Source organism: Hipposideros armiger, unplaced genomic scaffold (genome assembly GCF_001890085.2).
Source record: "Hipposideros armiger isolate ML-2016 unplaced genomic scaffold, ASM189008v1 scaffold_87, whole genome shotgun sequence".
In the NCBI taxonomy this organism is placed as follows: domain Eukaryota; kingdom Metazoa; phylum Chordata; class Mammalia; order Chiroptera; family Hipposideridae; genus Hipposideros; species Hipposideros armiger.
The window spans coordinates 1,682,967-1,698,847 of NW_017731437.1; the positions used below are offsets into that span (position 1 = coordinate 1,682,967).

Here is a 15,881-nt window from a genome sequence, read left to right on the forward strand (position 1 = left end):
CTGGAATTTCACAGCCTCTCTGACCATGGAGCAAAAGGTAACGAATCCCAGGCCAGTACTAGGCAGTGGCAAGTGGTGCTGGACACGCTGGCTGGGTTACTGCCACTGAACTTGGACGAATGGTGACACACAGGAAGGTGGCACACGCACACTGCGTCTTACATGTAGCTGGTTCACACACAAATCCAAGTCCACCACCCACCACTTGCAGCATCTCTGCATGTCTGCGGCCAGCTCTGTGGACAGCAGAAGGAAGTTCCTTACCAACCTCTGTGAGGTGACAGGTGCAACACGACATTCAAAGGATCACAACTCTCCAGCCTTGGGGTCGACCAGCTTGTTTTAAAGGAGACGGCACAGAACCTTCTTACCCAACACGCATCACATCAGCCTTCAGTGTTTCACTGAGCTTGCCAAGTTCTTAAACTTCTTCACAATCTATTCTTAGTGAGCAGTAAAAACAGCATTTGACCAAAGACAGATGCTTAGACCAGAGAAAGATGATCCAAATTCAAAGACAAAGGAGAAGGCAGGAGAAGACGTGGCCACCAACAGCTTAAACGGGAGCCACCTCAGGGAGTCGCTTTATCGGCTCAGGGGTGAGCATGGCCTCCACAAGTGTCCCTAATCCTGCCACGGAAAGTGCAACTGCCTGTAATCAGCATGTGGACAAGCACAGCTGGGTGCACAGCTGGACGGAAATGTTAGAAGCAGTGCCCCTAGAGCCCCCATGTTGAAATAATGGCAGGGCTCGCTCTAGAAATTCTTCTTACAAATTACAGAGTCACACCTCAAGGGTAGACACAAGTCTGTAATAATAGACACAACTGAAAAAGGCAAGAGAAATCTAAGCATGGCTGTGAAAAGGACAACTCGGGTTGAGAAATGCATATTCTATATTCACTTGAAAAAGACATCTGCATTTCCCCATGGAATTCCAGCCAGAGCCTAGAGAATAGGGAGAGAGGACAGAAAGGAATGTGGGGCCTAAACTTTCATAACATATTGAAGAAAACACTCAGCTGCTCTGAGGTACAAAGAACCTGACAGGAGCGTCACCCGTTAAGCAGCTGAGGACGTCACACTTAGAATCCTACAAATGATAGTCTTGTCCCATCTTCCTGGAACTTCACCCCTTCATGCTGCAAACAGACAAACTTCCACTAGCACACTGTACACAGGGCTCTGGGATTATTAAAGGCCCAGGACACCCGAGGGTCACCAGATTTCACCGTGAGCCTGTTACGTGCCCAGCACTGGGGCAGGTGCTTGCAAAGGCTACCTTATTGATTTTTAGTTTAAGTTTTAGCTTATTTAAATCCAACGTGTTTTTTTAAAAAATGGAGACATGACTAACATTTTATTTAAAAAATCTGAGTTCTTTGCTGCTGTCCGCCTGGGCCCAACCCTCTAAGCAGCAGGAGGCCAACCTCAGGCTCTTTAGAAGATGCCAGGAAACTGCCTGAGTATTTTCCTCTTTTGCTGCTGCTATGACCTCTCCAGCGAGGGGACACACCAGTGAGTCACTACTTTTCCCCGAGACTACGATAAGAAGAGCAACACGGGAAGGTTCTGGTCTTCTCAAAAGAAAAACAATTCAAAGCTATAAAAGTCGTTCAATTTTTATTAAATAACGTAAAGGGTTTCCTTGGCACCATCCAGACAGATTCGCCTTTATGCATAAAACAAGCCACGTTAACTTGCATTGGAAGCAGAGAGAAAAGCAACTGCAGCAAATGCTAAGTGAATGGACTCGTACCCCGGAGCGTCCTCACTCTGGCTTTCGCCGGCCCTCCCCATGTCCGCAGGATCCAACAGGCTGCCCTCCCTGAGCCCTGCCCCTTCGCTGCGGGCACGTCCTCCTACACAGACAACCGCTGTGCTTGGTCACCTGGAGGAGCTGCGCTCTTTGCTCACACAGTCGTCCTGGGAGGTGGTGTCCCCATTTCCCATCATGCTGCACGTCCTCCTCTTCTTCCTGCGGTGCATCGTCCCGTCACCTTCAGACCCTGATTCGCACTGGACACGGGAGGAGAAAAATCAGGAATTCAGCCTGGACAGAACCCATTTCTTCATTATGCCAACCTCCCACATCAGGAGATGGCACAAATATCGACCTTTCCCCCTGGTGGCAAAGCAGCCGTGTGTGACCGCTTCATAATGTAGTCTGAATATCCACCTCCTCAGATATTTCTGGCTCCCAAAGAATTACAATGTTCCCTTAGGTGCCAAGTGTCCCCCAGGATTATTTGTTTGAAATCAGGGCACCCATTCTAAGAACGTTTACGGCCAGCATTCTGAGATTGCGTTATGGAATTTCACTCGACCAACACAGAGCCTGATGAGTGAAAGTGAGAGCAGCACTTAACATTCGCAAACACAGCAGCTCAGGCCTCAAGAAAGGATGAAATCAGTCCACGATGCAGTTACGGACAAATGCCATCTGCTAAGGGCACAGGCCCCTCTTACCCAACGTCACAGTAGCTGTTAGCAAGTCACTGAGTTTGCGGGGTTTCTAGGCTCACAGTTGACCATCAACAGGGAAATTGTTACCTTGGCCTTTGAGGTCAGAATGCTCGGAGATTGAATCCCGACACTGCTGTTTGCCAGCTGTGTGACCTTGGGCCATTTACTTAATGGAATTTCAACCTCTTGGGGTTGTTGACAATTCACATACACGTGTAAAGCTATAAAATGGGCAAAAGTCACCACACAGCTGGAATGACGGCAGCTGTAGTTCTGGGAAGAAAAGTGGAAACTGTTCACATCTTTCTCCCTCCTGGATGGGAGGAGGGAGCGTCACCTCTGGTTATCCCCCAGTGACCTGCCCTGGAGGCCTCACCTCTGAGTCTGAGTCGGACGAGCTGGAACTGGACGAGCTGGAGGAGTCACTGGAACTGTCTGAGGCGATCCCTGTGGATTCCTGAAGGTCAACGGAGTCGGCCAGGACCGCCAGCTCGGGGTGCTCTTGCTTCAAGATCCTGAGAGACAAGGACTGTTCTCAGTGCTGGGACAGGCAGCAACACCCACACAAGTAACCCAGACTCAAAGCTGAGACCTGCCTCTCTTAGAAGCACCTAGGAACGCCAGGTGCCTCTGGCGGAATGAGTGATGCAGAGTGGTGAGGACACGAGTCCGCAGGCTGGGAACGAAAGCCCCAACATGCTGCTCAGGCTTTTCCAAAAGGAAAACTAGCTCAGTTTACTACCAGCGGCGCCAATGAGCCAGACGTGCTGCCAACTCGCGAGGCAACGTTTCCTTGAGTTTGTCTTAGTTTTATCCCCTTGGGAGAAAGTCTCTCTCGGCAGTTTTTTCCCCTGAATTTTTCCTAGCTCATTTTTTCTGCACCTTTCCTTTCCACAGCACACAGCACTTAATGATTGGTGTTGGTTAAATTCTAAGAGTAGAAACAATTTGGTTTGTAAGAAATAACAAGTGTCAAGTAAGAGAGAGGGTCCTCCCTCACTCGAAGGTAAAACTGAACAGAGGCAGCAGCCCTCCGGTAGGAACCTAACCTGGGACCGTAACCAGGAACAAAAGACCTGCTATAAGGTTAGGTCTTTACAGTGACCAAAATGCAGCAGCAGCTACGGGAGGGAGGGAGGAAGTGAGCCTCAGATGCCCGAGAGAGTCGGGGAGAACAAAGCCACCACCCTTGCTGGCCCTCTCAGCAGGGGGGCTGAGCACTGAACAAGCCAGAATCCCTCTCTTACCCCGAGAGCTGGTCCCTCCAGGTCAGGGTTGGGACACAGTGGCACGGGGTGGCTGGGGGTGGCTTGCACTGCCGCTGCCCGTGCTGTATCTGTTCTGTGGATAAACAGAGGACCTAAGTCTCCAGGGCAGTCACCTCACTCACAAGAACTGAAGGTAATAAGTTCAAATGGGACTAATGTTTCTGGGTAAGAAAAAGAAATAACCAAAATAAAACCCAAACAAAATGGCTTCCTTTGCTAGTGCTAGCTTTGGGAAAAAGAAGAACAAAAAACAAAACAAAACAGAAAACGAGAAACAATCCCAATTGTGACCATGTTTTGACTGACTGGCTTCGATCAAACATGCATTCTTCCGCTGTCACCTCGAGGCTGGCAAGCACCCTGAGAGCGAGCCCTGACCTAGGACCCGCTAGCTCTTCCTCTACCCACGAGCTCTGGCAGTCCCAGCTTTTTCCAGGCCTGGCTAAAATCAGCACGTTATTGCAGCAGTGGATGCTTTCCATTTTATCTCTAGGGGAGAAACTGGAACAAAGCAACAAGAAAAAAAAATCACTCACCTGTACCATTTCCTTGATAACTTTGGTCGCCCTCTTACCGTCTTGTGCCATACAACAGGGAAGTTGGTGTTGCTGGCAAAATTCTGGGTGACGGCAATGGTGGTGTCAAGATTGAGAACAACGTGCCACCAGCCTCCTGCAATCCAACAGGCGAACAGTTAAATCGGGTTTGGTTCTGTACACTGACACTCCCTAACATAAACCTCACACAACAGAAACTTCAGAGTCAGGGATTCCTAGCCACACAGAGTGGTGAGTGTTCCTCCTGGCCCAGGAATCACAAACGACTTGTTTGTGTAAAGTCTTATCGGAGCACGGCTGTGCCTGTTCGTTTACGGATTGTCCACGGCTGCTTTCCTGCTATGCGGGCAGAGTTGAGCAATTGCGACAGAGGCCGTCTGGCCGCAGTGCCTAAACTATTTACTCTCTGGCCCTTTACAGAAAAAGTGTGCCCACCCGTTCGTTAATCCAAAGCTGTGACCCAGACTGTAAAGACTACAAGTTGTTCAGCTTCTAGAAGGATATTTATTCTAAATGCCCTCACTCCCAACACTGAACCTATCAAAAGGACCCGGGCAGACATCAGGTGTGGGGTTTCCTGCTCTTGGCTCTAAATCACTATTTCCTGACTCAGTTCACCCAGTGCTACACTGTATCAAAACCCCAATTTGCAGAAATATGTACAAGTCAGAATATACAAAAGACATTAGGTAAATATTAAGGATGAAAGCGAGCAGGATCGTTATGTAAAGGGAGTTTATCTGTTGAATAACTATGGTGTATACCTGAAACTAATATAATATTTTATGTTAGCTATGTTTTAATAAAAATCTTTAAAAAAAAAAACAGTAAAAAGGTTTGTCAGTAGTCATTATACGTTTAGGCTATAAGAAACGTGGACAGCAGCCCCCTGAGCATTTGACGACACAGTGACGTGTCACTGTCAGCGGTGGGCGCCAGTCGGTTCATTTAGTCAGCATGCAGGGAGATTTCTTTGACTCACTCGATATGTAGTTCTGCTCCAAATCGACAAATCACTAAATTCAAAGAAAGTACTTTCTTTCAGTTCATTTATACCTGGTACAAAGACAGTCTCTCCTGGTTTTTGTAAGATTTCCAGGGGTTTGAATTCAGGTGGCCAGGTTGGAAGCTGTGTCCGGGGATAAATGATATTAAACCAGGTAATAGCTTCATCTTGCTGGTTCCCTCCTTCTTCGCGGGTCACCTTGATGAGTTCCCTGGGCGTGCTGGTAGGAAACAGGCACCAGCGCTTGTTGCCCTGAACTAAGGCATTCCAGGCACTGGTTCCCAGAGGGTCAATGTGAATTCCGGTTCCAGAGCGAGGTGGCCCCATTACAAACCACCTAAAGGATGGAAACATTAAGACATGAAGAGTAATTTAACTACAAACACACACACACACACCACAAAATAATAAGGTTGCAGTTTTATACGATATGTTAACTTTTATTTCAAAGACTACACAAATTCTGGGACATGCAAATGCTACGTGAATTGTGCAGGCAATAACAGAAAAGAGAAAAATCACTGACGTGGCTTACTGCTGGACTTTTTAACTATTAAAACTTCACTTACAGATCAGTGGTTCAACTTTGGTTACATGTTTGAATCACCTGGGGAGCTTTCTGAAATCCTGAGGCCCAGGCAGCACCCCAGACCAATTCAACCGGAGTCAGTAGGACTCTGGTAGGACTGGCAGGCATCGGCAACCCCCTAATTAAGGCCATGTGCAGCTAAGGAAGAGCCACTGTTTTGGAGACAGGCGAGCTGGCGGACACATGCTGTTATAGAGATGTCATAACAGGTACTTTACCTGTAAGGGGGCCTGCGCTTCTCCCCCGCATACTGGAAAAGGTCATCGGTGAAAAACTTGGGCACCTTGTAGTCTTCCAAAAGTTTTCGTCTTTTGGGATGTTCGCCGTAGCTGCTGTCAAAGATGTAAAGGGGGCTGTCATCTCGAGTGCTCTCCATATACTCGATGTAGTATTTCATCTTCATCTTCACCGAGTAGCCGTCATTATCCTCACCACATTTGAACTTCTGGTTCCGGTACTTCCTTTTCAAGCGCTCCAGAGTCCACTTCTCTAGCGCAGACCAGCCCTCCTGGGCATTCAGCAGAACCACCGGCTTGTAAGGTCTTTCATATCGCTCCACAAATTCTTCCACCGATAGCTGTAACGCGTCTGCCCTTTCCACATTATCCTGAGAGAATCAGAAAAGACCTACCCAGTTAAAAAGGAAAAAAGGAGGCGGGCGGCAAATAAGGGTGTCCCCAGGGCCAATTAGCAATGACATACCTAAGGAGCCAGATTCTTGTTCTGGCTTCTCTTTGGGGGGAAAGGACCTGCGTGGTTTCGGGCACGTCGCACACAGCGCCACCCAACCAGGGGAGGAGGACTTCGCATCACACATCCTGGCCTTTGACAGCCAGGTCCCCGAGGACCCCGCCATCCAAGGGGATCAAGGGGCGAGAGGCCTTCTCTTTGAGGGTGCAAACAGCGTGAGAGCCCAGTTGCCGAGCAGGCGTGGATGCCACACGGAAGGAAGGAGGCCCGCCCTGAAATCCGGGCCCCGACGATCCCAACCTCCGCGGGGTGCGGGTGAGCCCATCGGAACTCCCGGGTGCCACGCTCGGCGTGGGCGGGGCGGGCGGACCCTGCCCCGCGAAAGGTGCGCAGCCGCCCGGAGACACCTTGCCCCTGCCCGGCCCGCTCACCGCCACAGCCGCCGGGTTCAGAGAGAAGCTCTCGTAGTAGTTGTGCCGGGTCCAGTCCAGCGAGTCCTTCAGCTCCGGCCGCGCACTCCGCTTGGCCTCGCGGATCCGCTTCTTGCTCTTGTGGTTCATCCTGCGAGGTCACCAGCTGGTTCCGCGACGACCTCGGCAAAGCTCGCTTCCTGCCACCAACGCGCCCCCTTCCAGGCGCAGGCGGCGGCGGCGGCGGCGGCACTGAAACGCCCTTCGCTCTGGCCCGGCGCCTTTAAAATCGCCTTCCAGAAAATTCACTCCCCATCCGCCTCCCGGGCCTCGGATTGGGCAGCGGCTGCGCTCTTCCCCGCCCCCACGCCTCTCACGGTCAGTCATTGGCCTTGGCGCCTCAGGCTCCGCCTTCACACGCGTCGGGTCCCCGCCATGTTGGGAAGGTCGGATCTGCCAATAAGTCGCCTCACTGCGGACCCCACGCTCACTTCCCGTCGCATCACTTCCGGCAGCGCGCCGCCTTTCTGCGGCCAGCTTCCGGCTGGCGTGTGGTGGAGCCCCGTGTTCTCTGTCTCATGTGCTTCGCTTCGGATTAGTTTTTCTAGCCGTGGGACCACGTGGTCCCCCGAGGGGTGCTTTTCCTCTTCTTGCCATCGGGTTTTAGCGACCCGAGGGCCACGTGACACCGGGGAAGCGGCCCCAGCCGGCCCAGGGCCCCGAGCGCGCGCGCAGCCTGGCAGCCCGGCGCCCTCTGTTCTTGCCGGCCCTCCCGGGGGCCACCGAGTCCCCTCTGAGCGAACGTGACCTCCGAGGGCATGTGGTCCGGGCCCAGCGCTTTCGGTTCTCGGAGGAGCCAGGTCTGGGAGCGGAGGGGGCCATGCTGGAGGTCTGCGTCCCGCAGGTGCGTGTAGCTGCACCCGCCGGGAAGCGTCTTCCGTCCTTTGCGCTGGCGCCCTAGGACCGGAGCGGTTCTCAGCGCACCTGGTGAGAGAGAGGGAGGGGTGTCCACGGCTTCCTGCCTTAGGTTGGACCACAGAGTGAAAGGTTTGAAGTCTTTTTTTGCGTATTACATGTCTTTCAGTAAGGAATTTGGGGACCCTTTCAGGAATGGGCCTCTCCACACCGAATATTTCCTGCCAGAAAAGTGGTCTCAACACCTACAATTTTACTTGCTCTTGTTGAAGGGATTCTTAATTTAGCTTTATCTGGGACCGGGAGTTGCAACCCTCATTACCCAAATAAAGTTTCTTGGGTTGGCTCTCACTTCCAACTTTCAGCTCACGGCTGCCCCAAACCTTCTATGCGTCCGGTTTTTTCAAAGCACTTCCACATTGCAGTGTTTCGTTTGATTTTAACAGCAGCCTGAGACTTAGCTATTAGTAACATTTTAAAGATGTAAAACAGCTTACGAGGAGTTAAAGACTCATAGTGGAACCCGTTTCTGGTAGTTTCTAAACGCCTTCACGTTGAAATACCCATTTGGATTTCTCCCCAGATTTAGGGAGTGAAGATATTCCTTGTGATAACAGAGGCGTCTTTCTTTACATCCAAATCTGCACAACTCCCTCTGGTCAAAAATTCTTCATTGTACTCCTGGGTAAAATCTACCACGGCAGGCTTTCTTGTCTTTCCTTCAAGCTGCACGCCCCCTACAGTTAGTGAGTAGCATATTTTAAGCACTAACATTTCTGTTGAATGATTGAAGGATTAAGTTCAGACCTTGGTTCCATCACCTTTGATACTTTGAACACTTCAGCCTCCTTTTCTACCACTCCACTAGGGGCACCCTTTGCACTAGAAAATAAATCTTGCAGTATTGCAGTTTAATAATTGCTAACTTTGTATGCTTATCTTGTACCTGGCACTGTGCTCAGTAGTTTGCATTGACTCTTCCTAATCATCCTAATGAGATAGAATCTTGCAGTTGAGAAAACTGAAGCACAGACAGGTTGAAGGACTTGAGTGAGGTCACACAGCTAGTAAATTACAGATCTGGAGTTCCAACCCAGGCAGGCTCATTCCAGAGTTGTGAGCTGTTACCTGGCCTCCCTAAATACTAGGCTCTCACAATTGTATGCTTTTTCAAAGGCTTTGTAAGCTTCCTGCCTTCCTAATGCCAGGATTCAGCTTCAGTCAAACCTCTTTGGTGATGTCATCCTAGGACCACATTGTCTCCCATTAGCATACCAAGTTACGCCTGCACTTAAAACCCACCAATATCTTCTTGCACTTAAAAGTCAAACTTCCTGTGGCTTACAAGACCGCACAGGTCAGGCCTTGCCTTCCCTGTGACCTCTGCTTGCATTACACAACCCTTATGCCTGTGCTTTGTAGTCCTGCCAGAGGCTTTCGTTCTGCTTCTGGGCCTTTGCCTGAATTATCCTCTATCTAGGGCAGCCACCTTGTGATTATGCTCCCTCCCCCAGTTACTCTTGCATCACCCTGTTTTATTGTTTGTAGCATTATCACCAACCAAAAATATATTTGCTTGTTGCCCGTCTCTCCCCAGTAGGGCTGTGTGTGTGTGTGTGTATATATATATATATATATATATATGTATATATATGTATATATGAGCATACGTATATATACTCCATGACTGTTAATATCAGCCCAGAATAGCTAAGCTAACTCAGTCCCCAGATAAATGATTGTTGAAAGAATGAGTATGGTGTACTATCACATGGTATTGCAGTTTTATATCCCACATAGGATGTGAATTGGAGAGCAGGTAACTCATTTTTGTAATGGATGACAGTGCCAGGCACTCGGTAATTTCTGTAGAAGTAAATATCCCAACTTCCAGCAAATATTTGTGACATACAAAAAAATTATTTACAGGTCCTGCACCCTCAATACGGAATGTATGTTTGGCCCTGTGCTGTGGTCCTGGCCCAGTACCTGTGGTTTCATAGAAGATGTCTGCCGGGCAAGGCTATCTTAGAGGTACAAGTGTCCTTGAGGTTTCAGAAAAATCCTGTGGTCAGAATTAAGTCTACATGCTTGCTGTGGCTTTTGTTAAATATTTTAAAATCGGGGGTGGTGTTGGGGGTGACTTGGCCAGCTTGTAATGCATGTGAGCCAAGAATGCTTTTTACATTTGTAAAGTGGTGTTTAAAAAAAACAAACCAAAAAACGTGGCCCACCAAAACTAAAATATTTACTAACTAGCCCTTTACAGTTTGCTGATTCCTAAGTGAAGCTAATTTTAGTTATGGGTTCTTGGCACGGAAGCAATCGTTAAGGCCCTTTTTTCTAGGATGTCCCAACTGGGTCATTTGGGCTCTAGCACTTGTAGTCTTTCTCACAAAACAGCCCTTTCCATTTTTGAAAGTCATGAGATTAGTTTTAAAAATGTATCCTAGGCTTTCTCATCACACCTGACCTGCTTATCTTAAATCAAATTTTGTCAAATTTGCAGAAATAGTACTATACTTCAACCCGAAGGCTTGACAAAAATCAGAAGCTTAAGAACACTTAACTTTTGCAAAACCTGTAAATGAAGGGTAGGGAAGGCATTTGGTATGTATGCTTCTGGCCTCCAAATACTGGCGATTGTTAGGCATTCAGAAAAGATCAGCAATCTCTATGCCCACTGGAAAAGGAGCCTTTCAATCAGCACGTTAATAAAGGCATTCCCTGGTACTATTCCTTAGTATGTTTAAGCACCTTGTCATTTGCAAGGCCCAACTGGTTAAGTCCTTTAGTAAAAAGCCATATTGTAAACTTGTCACTTTATGCACCTAAAAGCCATTAAAATTGGTAGTTAACTGGCTGTGCCCACAAACCACCCATTGAACTTCTGGGATCTGGTGTCCTGTAATTATGAGCTCCTTTACAGACCACAAAACTTAAAACGAGACTACTTCCCTGGGCATATTAAGCAATGAAACAACTGCCCAATACATTGACTTTGGCAACTAATTGCCTGTTGCAGAATACAGGGCTCTGTATGAGATTTTATAACTGCCCTTGGCCTAATTAAATGGAATCACAAGGAACGCATTAAAAAATTAAGGCCTAAGCTTCATATATGAAGGCAGTGTTAGTTATGTTATAGACAAGTTAAAAGAGATACTATGAGCCTGAAAGATAAAACACAATAAAATGGGCACCTATCAGCTATGATCCCATTCTTTGCAGTTTTAAACTTTGAAATGTCATCTTTTAAATTTATTAGATTGGAGCTGGAGCGAGCCTTCCAGGAATTGTAGCTGCAAAATGTGGTGCTGAAGTAATACTGTCAGACAGCTCAGAGCTGCCTCACTGTCTAGAAATCTGTCGACAAAGCTGCCAAATGAATGCCCTGCCACAGGTACCTGTTGTAGGGCTTACGTGGGGTCACGTATCTCAGGACCTTCTGGCTCTACCATCACAAGATATTATCCTTGCATCTGACGTGTTCTTTGAACCAGAAGGTAAACCTTTTTTACTTTTCATTTTTCAGTAAATTTGGTCACAGATGCAATGTTAAGTAGAAGTCTCCTTTCTTCCCAGACTTTGAAGATATTTTAACTACAGTATATTTTTTGATGCAGAAGAACCCCAAGGTCCAACTGTGGTCTACTTACCAGGTAAGAAGGTAAGCCTAACTAATCTTGGTTTAGTCTCTGTTTTATTAAAAGTTAACTTAAAGCTTTATCACTCATGCAAAACAGTTTATGGATAAAATGAAACTATCTAAAGCAAAACAGGAAAAGCATGATTTTTAAAAACAATTTATTTTCAGTGCTGACTGGTCACTTGAAGCTTTGCTCTACAAGTGGGATATGAAATGTATCCACATTCCTCTGGAGTCTTTTGATGCAGACAAAGAAGATATAGCAGAATCTGCCCTTCCAGGAAGACATACTGTTGAAATGCTGGTCATCTCCTTTGCAAAGGACAGTCTCTGAATTACACCTACAAGCTGTTTTGGGACAATGTCAATACTGATTAGCAACCTGGCATGCCAACTAGGACTCAGGCCACTTCAGCTCCTTGAGAATAAGCAGAGGATCTGAAGATGGTCAGATGTTGGCCTTTCACTGTGATGGGTACCTAGACAACACTCAATGGGTTACATAACCATGAAAACAAAAATTAAAACACCTATTAAGAAAAATGACTCCGATTGTTCCTAATCATTAAAACAGGGCATAAATTAGGTTATGAGAAGGGGGTACCCACAACCTTAAGAAAGTGCTACCTTAGAGCATTGACTTTAGGGATAGTGGGTGCTGAACTGCCATTTCCACTTTGAAAGTCAGCTAAACATTTCACTTTCATACTATACAGTCAGTAACATTCACAAGAAAATTGCACAGGTCTTTCAAATAAAGGAAAAAAGACCAAGACATAGTCTGAGAAAAGCTAACACCAAGAAAACGTTTTAATTAAACTATAGAAACAATGGTTATCGTACAGAATATAAGCAAAAAGATAACACCATGTTATAAGTACTTACAAAGTTACAAACCATTTGCTTCCTTAAACATTTTTCATATTTTAAGTTCATACATGATGATCATTTTTACCATTTGGGGGGTAGGAAAAAAAAGGTGTATTTATCATCAGCTAGATGTGCTCACTGTATGCTCCGTTATTTATATGCAAGGCCCGGGTGACTGGAAGTGCAGTTGTCAGGCATTTTAATAAACTGGACAGCCATTTGTTTCTGCACGACAAGGCATCTTTACACAGGAGCAACCAGGAGAAAACAGGAAACAGCCAAGCACTCTGCACTGCAACACGCCACCTTAACAGCTAACCAGCATTACTCAACTGCTACACAACTGCGCCTAGTGCACAAAAATACATAAGAGAAGAGATTAGAATTGTGTTTGGTAAACAAGCCTTTCAAAAAATCAAGTCTTTTCACCTGAAAAGTCTTTATACAAATTTGGGTTCAGATTACCATTTAGATCTGAAGGTAAATAACATACAAACAAATATACACCAACTTTTGTAGGTTTTTAATTTTAAGGAATGAAGGCAATGCTGAGTCAATCTCTTGACAGCTTTAGGCTGTGTAATGGCTGCACATGTTTCCTTAAAAGTCAGGAGGCCACAAATTAGGTTACCAATCTGTTTAATTTCAAACAAAAAAAGTCAGCACTATATAAACAAAAAGGAAATTTTACCTCAAACATCCAAGCCAATAATGAAATCTGAAGTCGTTCACCTCACTAAATTACAAGAAATTTGAATAACAGCAACAAAATGGCACATAAAATGAAGTTTGCCACCTGAGGCAAAGCTTAAAACAATAAAAAGTTAGACAAAATGTTACAAAATAACCTTTTCAACAGCCAGTTGCTTGTTCCAAGGACTCTTCGATGAACTGAATTATGTGGTCCTTTTCCCTCCTTTTCTGTTATGTTGCTTGTCGACACATCTAGGTTTGAAAAGAAAGAAGTTCAGTTTACCTTCCATTACTGTGAAGTCACCCAAAGTGCACATGGTTTCAATTTCAGGCATGTACTTACTAAGGCTCTGGTGAAACAAGTAGGTTACAAAAAGGTTCCACCCAGCCATTCTCATAGTTTTTTAAAGGCCCAATTAGGAAATTTTCAAAGGCTACCATCAGCACTTACAAATCTGTTTATGTGTTCTTGGCCAAATAACCAAGGTGAAAAATGGTAATGGGGGGTAAAAAGGAAAAAAAAAGACAAAAGAAAAAAAAAAAAGAGGGCTGTATCCAAACAAAAACAACTTGAAATCAGAAAATTAGTCTACATTTCAAGATAAATTTTAGTTTTCAAATGAAACATTTGTCAATTGAGAATGCTTTAATATCTGAGCTACTTAGGGCCCTTTCCTTTTAAAAAATAGGACCAAACAATTTGAGAGTTAAAGACACACTATCCTTTCCCCACCCAGTGCAATACCTGTAAACTTTTTGGGGGTTCCAAAAGTTCATTGCTTCTTTTTGCAATTCGTTTGCCACATCCATTAGAATAATGAAGTCCCAGTCAGTACAACAATAGTTGAACTGATCGTTTTCTCTAAGAGGATAGTGCATCTTTAACATTTAAAGACAAACCTGCTCCAATACACGCCCACAGAAACTGGTCCCTGGAGGATCAGCCAAATCAGTTAAAATCTGCAATACTGGCCAATATTCTTTTATCAAACAGGAGACCGCAGCTTTAAAGGGGAAAATGCAGACGTTGGATAAAAACAGCAAGAAATAGTCATTTTCATTAATAGGTCTCAAACAGTTTACGAAACAGCCATTATTATCTAAGCTTTATACACATCCTTTCTGCAGACCCCTCTTCAGTATTACTCCCAAAGCTAAGTTAGCTCAGAGCAGCAGTTGCTAACATTAGGAGTCACTTTTCTATTAACACGGATCAAAAAAATCTACTCCAAACCCCATTTCTGAATTCGGGTCACGTGTACTTGAGTACTTCGGAGCCCCATGGGCATTACCGTTTGCTTAAGAGGACACCGCTCCTTCCTCTTCAGGAGACTTGGGAGGACTCTTGGATCGCGACCTGGACTTGGACTCCCTCTTGGACACGGGCGGAGGGCTCCTGGACCTGGACCTGGACCTGGACCGCGAGCGAGATCTGGAGACCGAGGACGACTTGGACTTGGATCTTCGCGCCGATCTCGATTTTGAGGTTGACCGCGATCTCGAGCGGGTGCGGGACCGAGACTTGGAGCGGCTGTAGCGGGATCGACTCCGGGACCTGGACCGGCTCCGACTTCGGGATCGGCTTCGGCGACGCCGCCTAGGGCTGCGGGAGGGGACAAGCAGGGCGTCAGGGTTCCGCGATCCGGCCGCGCCCCGCCCGCCCGCCATTATCTCGCCGCCAGCCGCCGAGACGCCATTTCCCTTGTCGCGAGCCGGGCTCCTCCGCCCTCCCGCCCAGGCCCGGAGCGGCCCGCGCCCCACCGGCAGCCACAGCGGGGGCTGCGCGGGGAGGGTCCGGAGTGTCGGGGCTCGCGGGGAGCGTCCCCCGCCCCGGCCCGCCACCACGTGTCTCCACAGACCTTTGCGAGTCAGCCCGGGACCCCTCCCCGCTCACCTGCGGCTCCGGCGTCCGTAGCCGCCACCCCCGTACCGGCGGGGGGGCGGTCCCCGGCGGCTATGGTGCGAGTCCGGCGGGCGGCCGTAGCGCGCCATCTGCACGCGCAGCTCGCGGCCATCCAGCACGGCGCCGTCCATGGCGTCCATGGCGTCCTCGGCGTCGCGCTTGTCGTGGAAGCGGACGAAGGCGAAGCCGCGGGACTCCTTGGTGTAGCGGTCTCGCGGGATGTACACGTCGCCGACGCGCCCATACTTCTCGAAAACGCGCCTCAGAGTGTCGGGCGAGGTGCGGTAGGTCAGGTTGTCCACCTTGAGGGAGGTCATACCCTCCACATCGGGAGGCGGGCGACCGTAACTCATGGCTCTGTTGAGTCGGCCGGGCCTCGCAACTGCGCGCGGAAAACCTAACGCCCTGGACGGGCCTGCGCACTCAGCTGCGGCGGCGGCAGCGGTGTCCTCAGACTAGCTCGGCTCGACGCCGCGCCTCAATTCTGGCAGTTGGCTTCCGCGTGGAAACGTTCTGCAAGGCCTGACAGAGGACCCGAGCGGATAACACCTTCTACCTCGTACAGCGCAGAAGCAACCGGACGAGCGGCTTCCTCAACGCCCGTTTATATCCTTCCCCACAAAATGGCGCCCGCGCCACCCGGAAATAAATCCTCTGATTGGCTCGCCCCGCCCCGCCCCCCAACGTCTCCGCCGCGCGTCCCGCCCCTGTCCGGCGCACCTGCGCAGAACCCGGCGGGCGGGCCGAAAAGCGCGGAGTCACTGCGGCTGGGAGGGGGAGCGGAATTGCGGGCAGTTAGAAAGCCCGCGAAACGACCCTTCCGGCTGGGTGCTCTCGTGCCGGAGGAGGAAGAGGAGGTGCTCCC

The 15,881-nt window shown here is 48.2% G+C and overlaps 4 protein-coding genes across 17 annotated transcripts in view; 1 reads left to right on the forward strand and 3 right to left on the reverse strand.

Moving 5' to 3' along the window:
• The window catches only part of MXRA7 (matrix remodeling associated 7), a 33,102-nt gene extending 31,302 nt beyond the window's left edge, over positions 1 to 1,800 (reverse strand). Inside the window, exon 1 of the mRNA XM_019644241.1 lies at positions 1,776 to 1,800. Coding sequence (XP_019499786.1) covers positions 1,776 to 1,800 — 25 coding nt within the window. The remainder of the gene's footprint in view (positions 1 to 1,775) is intronic.
• The window catches only part of METTL23 (methyltransferase 23, arginine), a 47,511-nt gene extending 34,595 nt beyond the window's left edge, over positions 1 to 12,916 (forward strand). For 2 of the 7 annotated variants that reach the window (XM_019644275.1, XM_019644271.1), the window contains 4 exons: positions 9,831 to 9,935; positions 11,170 to 11,407; positions 11,487 to 11,571; positions 11,719 to 12,301. In XM_019644275.1, coding sequence (XP_019499820.1) covers positions 9,852 to 9,935; positions 11,170 to 11,407; positions 11,487 to 11,571; positions 11,719 to 11,884 — 573 coding nt within the window. In that variant the 5' untranslated portion in view covers positions 9,831 to 9,851 and the 3' untranslated portion in view covers positions 11,885 to 12,301. Of the gene's footprint in view, positions 1 to 7,654; positions 8,034 to 8,484; positions 8,648 to 9,830; positions 9,936 to 11,169; positions 11,408 to 11,486; positions 11,572 to 11,718 lie in introns of those variants that run through there. The other 5 variants (XM_019644276.1, XM_019644277.1, XM_019644272.1 and 2 more) reach the window with 5 other exon arrangements.
• Positions 1,601 to 7,435, reverse strand: JMJD6 (jumonji domain containing 6, arginine demethylase and lysine hydroxylase). Of its 3 annotated transcripts, XR_002124235.1 has the most exons (7): positions 7,008 to 7,298; positions 6,105 to 6,493; positions 5,348 to 5,634; positions 4,271 to 4,406; positions 3,714 to 3,802; positions 2,843 to 2,981; positions 1,607 to 2,019 (listed from the first exon to the last, which is right to left on the reverse strand). XR_002124235.1 is itself a non-coding variant. In XM_019644263.1 (6 exons), the coding sequence occupies exons 1-6, from the start codon at positions 7,134 to 7,136 to the stop codon at positions 1,888 to 1,890; spliced, it is 1,212 nt and encodes a 403-aa protein (XP_019499808.1). In that variant the 5' UTR covers positions 7,137 to 7,435; the 3' UTR covers positions 1,601 to 1,887. The 3 variants fall into 3 exon arrangements, 2 of the variants coding, with proteins under 2 accessions (XP_019499808.1, XP_019499809.1); XM_019644263.1 differs by lacking the exon at positions 3,714 to 3,802 and having other exon boundaries at positions 1,601 to 2,019; positions 7,008 to 7,435; XM_019644264.1 differs by lacking the exon at positions 1,607 to 2,019 and having other exon boundaries at positions 2,844 to 2,981; positions 3,714 to 3,807.
• On the reverse strand, positions 12,331 to 15,858 carry SRSF2 (serine and arginine rich splicing factor 2). Of its 6 annotated transcripts, XR_002124238.1 has the most exons (4): positions 15,008 to 15,858; positions 14,406 to 14,716; positions 14,014 to 14,117; positions 12,331 to 13,365 (listed from the first exon to the last, which is right to left on the reverse strand). XR_002124238.1 is itself a non-coding variant. In XM_019644270.1 (3 exons), the coding sequence occupies exons 1-2, from the start codon at positions 15,367 to 15,369 to the stop codon at positions 14,413 to 14,415; spliced, it is 666 nt and encodes a 221-aa protein (XP_019499815.1). In that variant the 5' UTR covers positions 15,370 to 15,856; the 3' UTR covers positions 12,331 to 13,365; positions 14,406 to 14,412. The 6 variants fall into 6 exon arrangements, 3 of the variants coding, with proteins under 3 accessions (XP_019499815.1, XP_019499813.1, XP_019499814.1); XM_019644270.1 differs by lacking the exon at positions 14,014 to 14,117 and having other exon boundaries at positions 15,008 to 15,856; XR_002124237.1 differs by having other exon boundaries at positions 12,338 to 12,769; positions 13,269 to 14,716; positions 15,008 to 15,857.
• Positions 15,859 to 15,881: the final 23 nt, after the last annotated feature.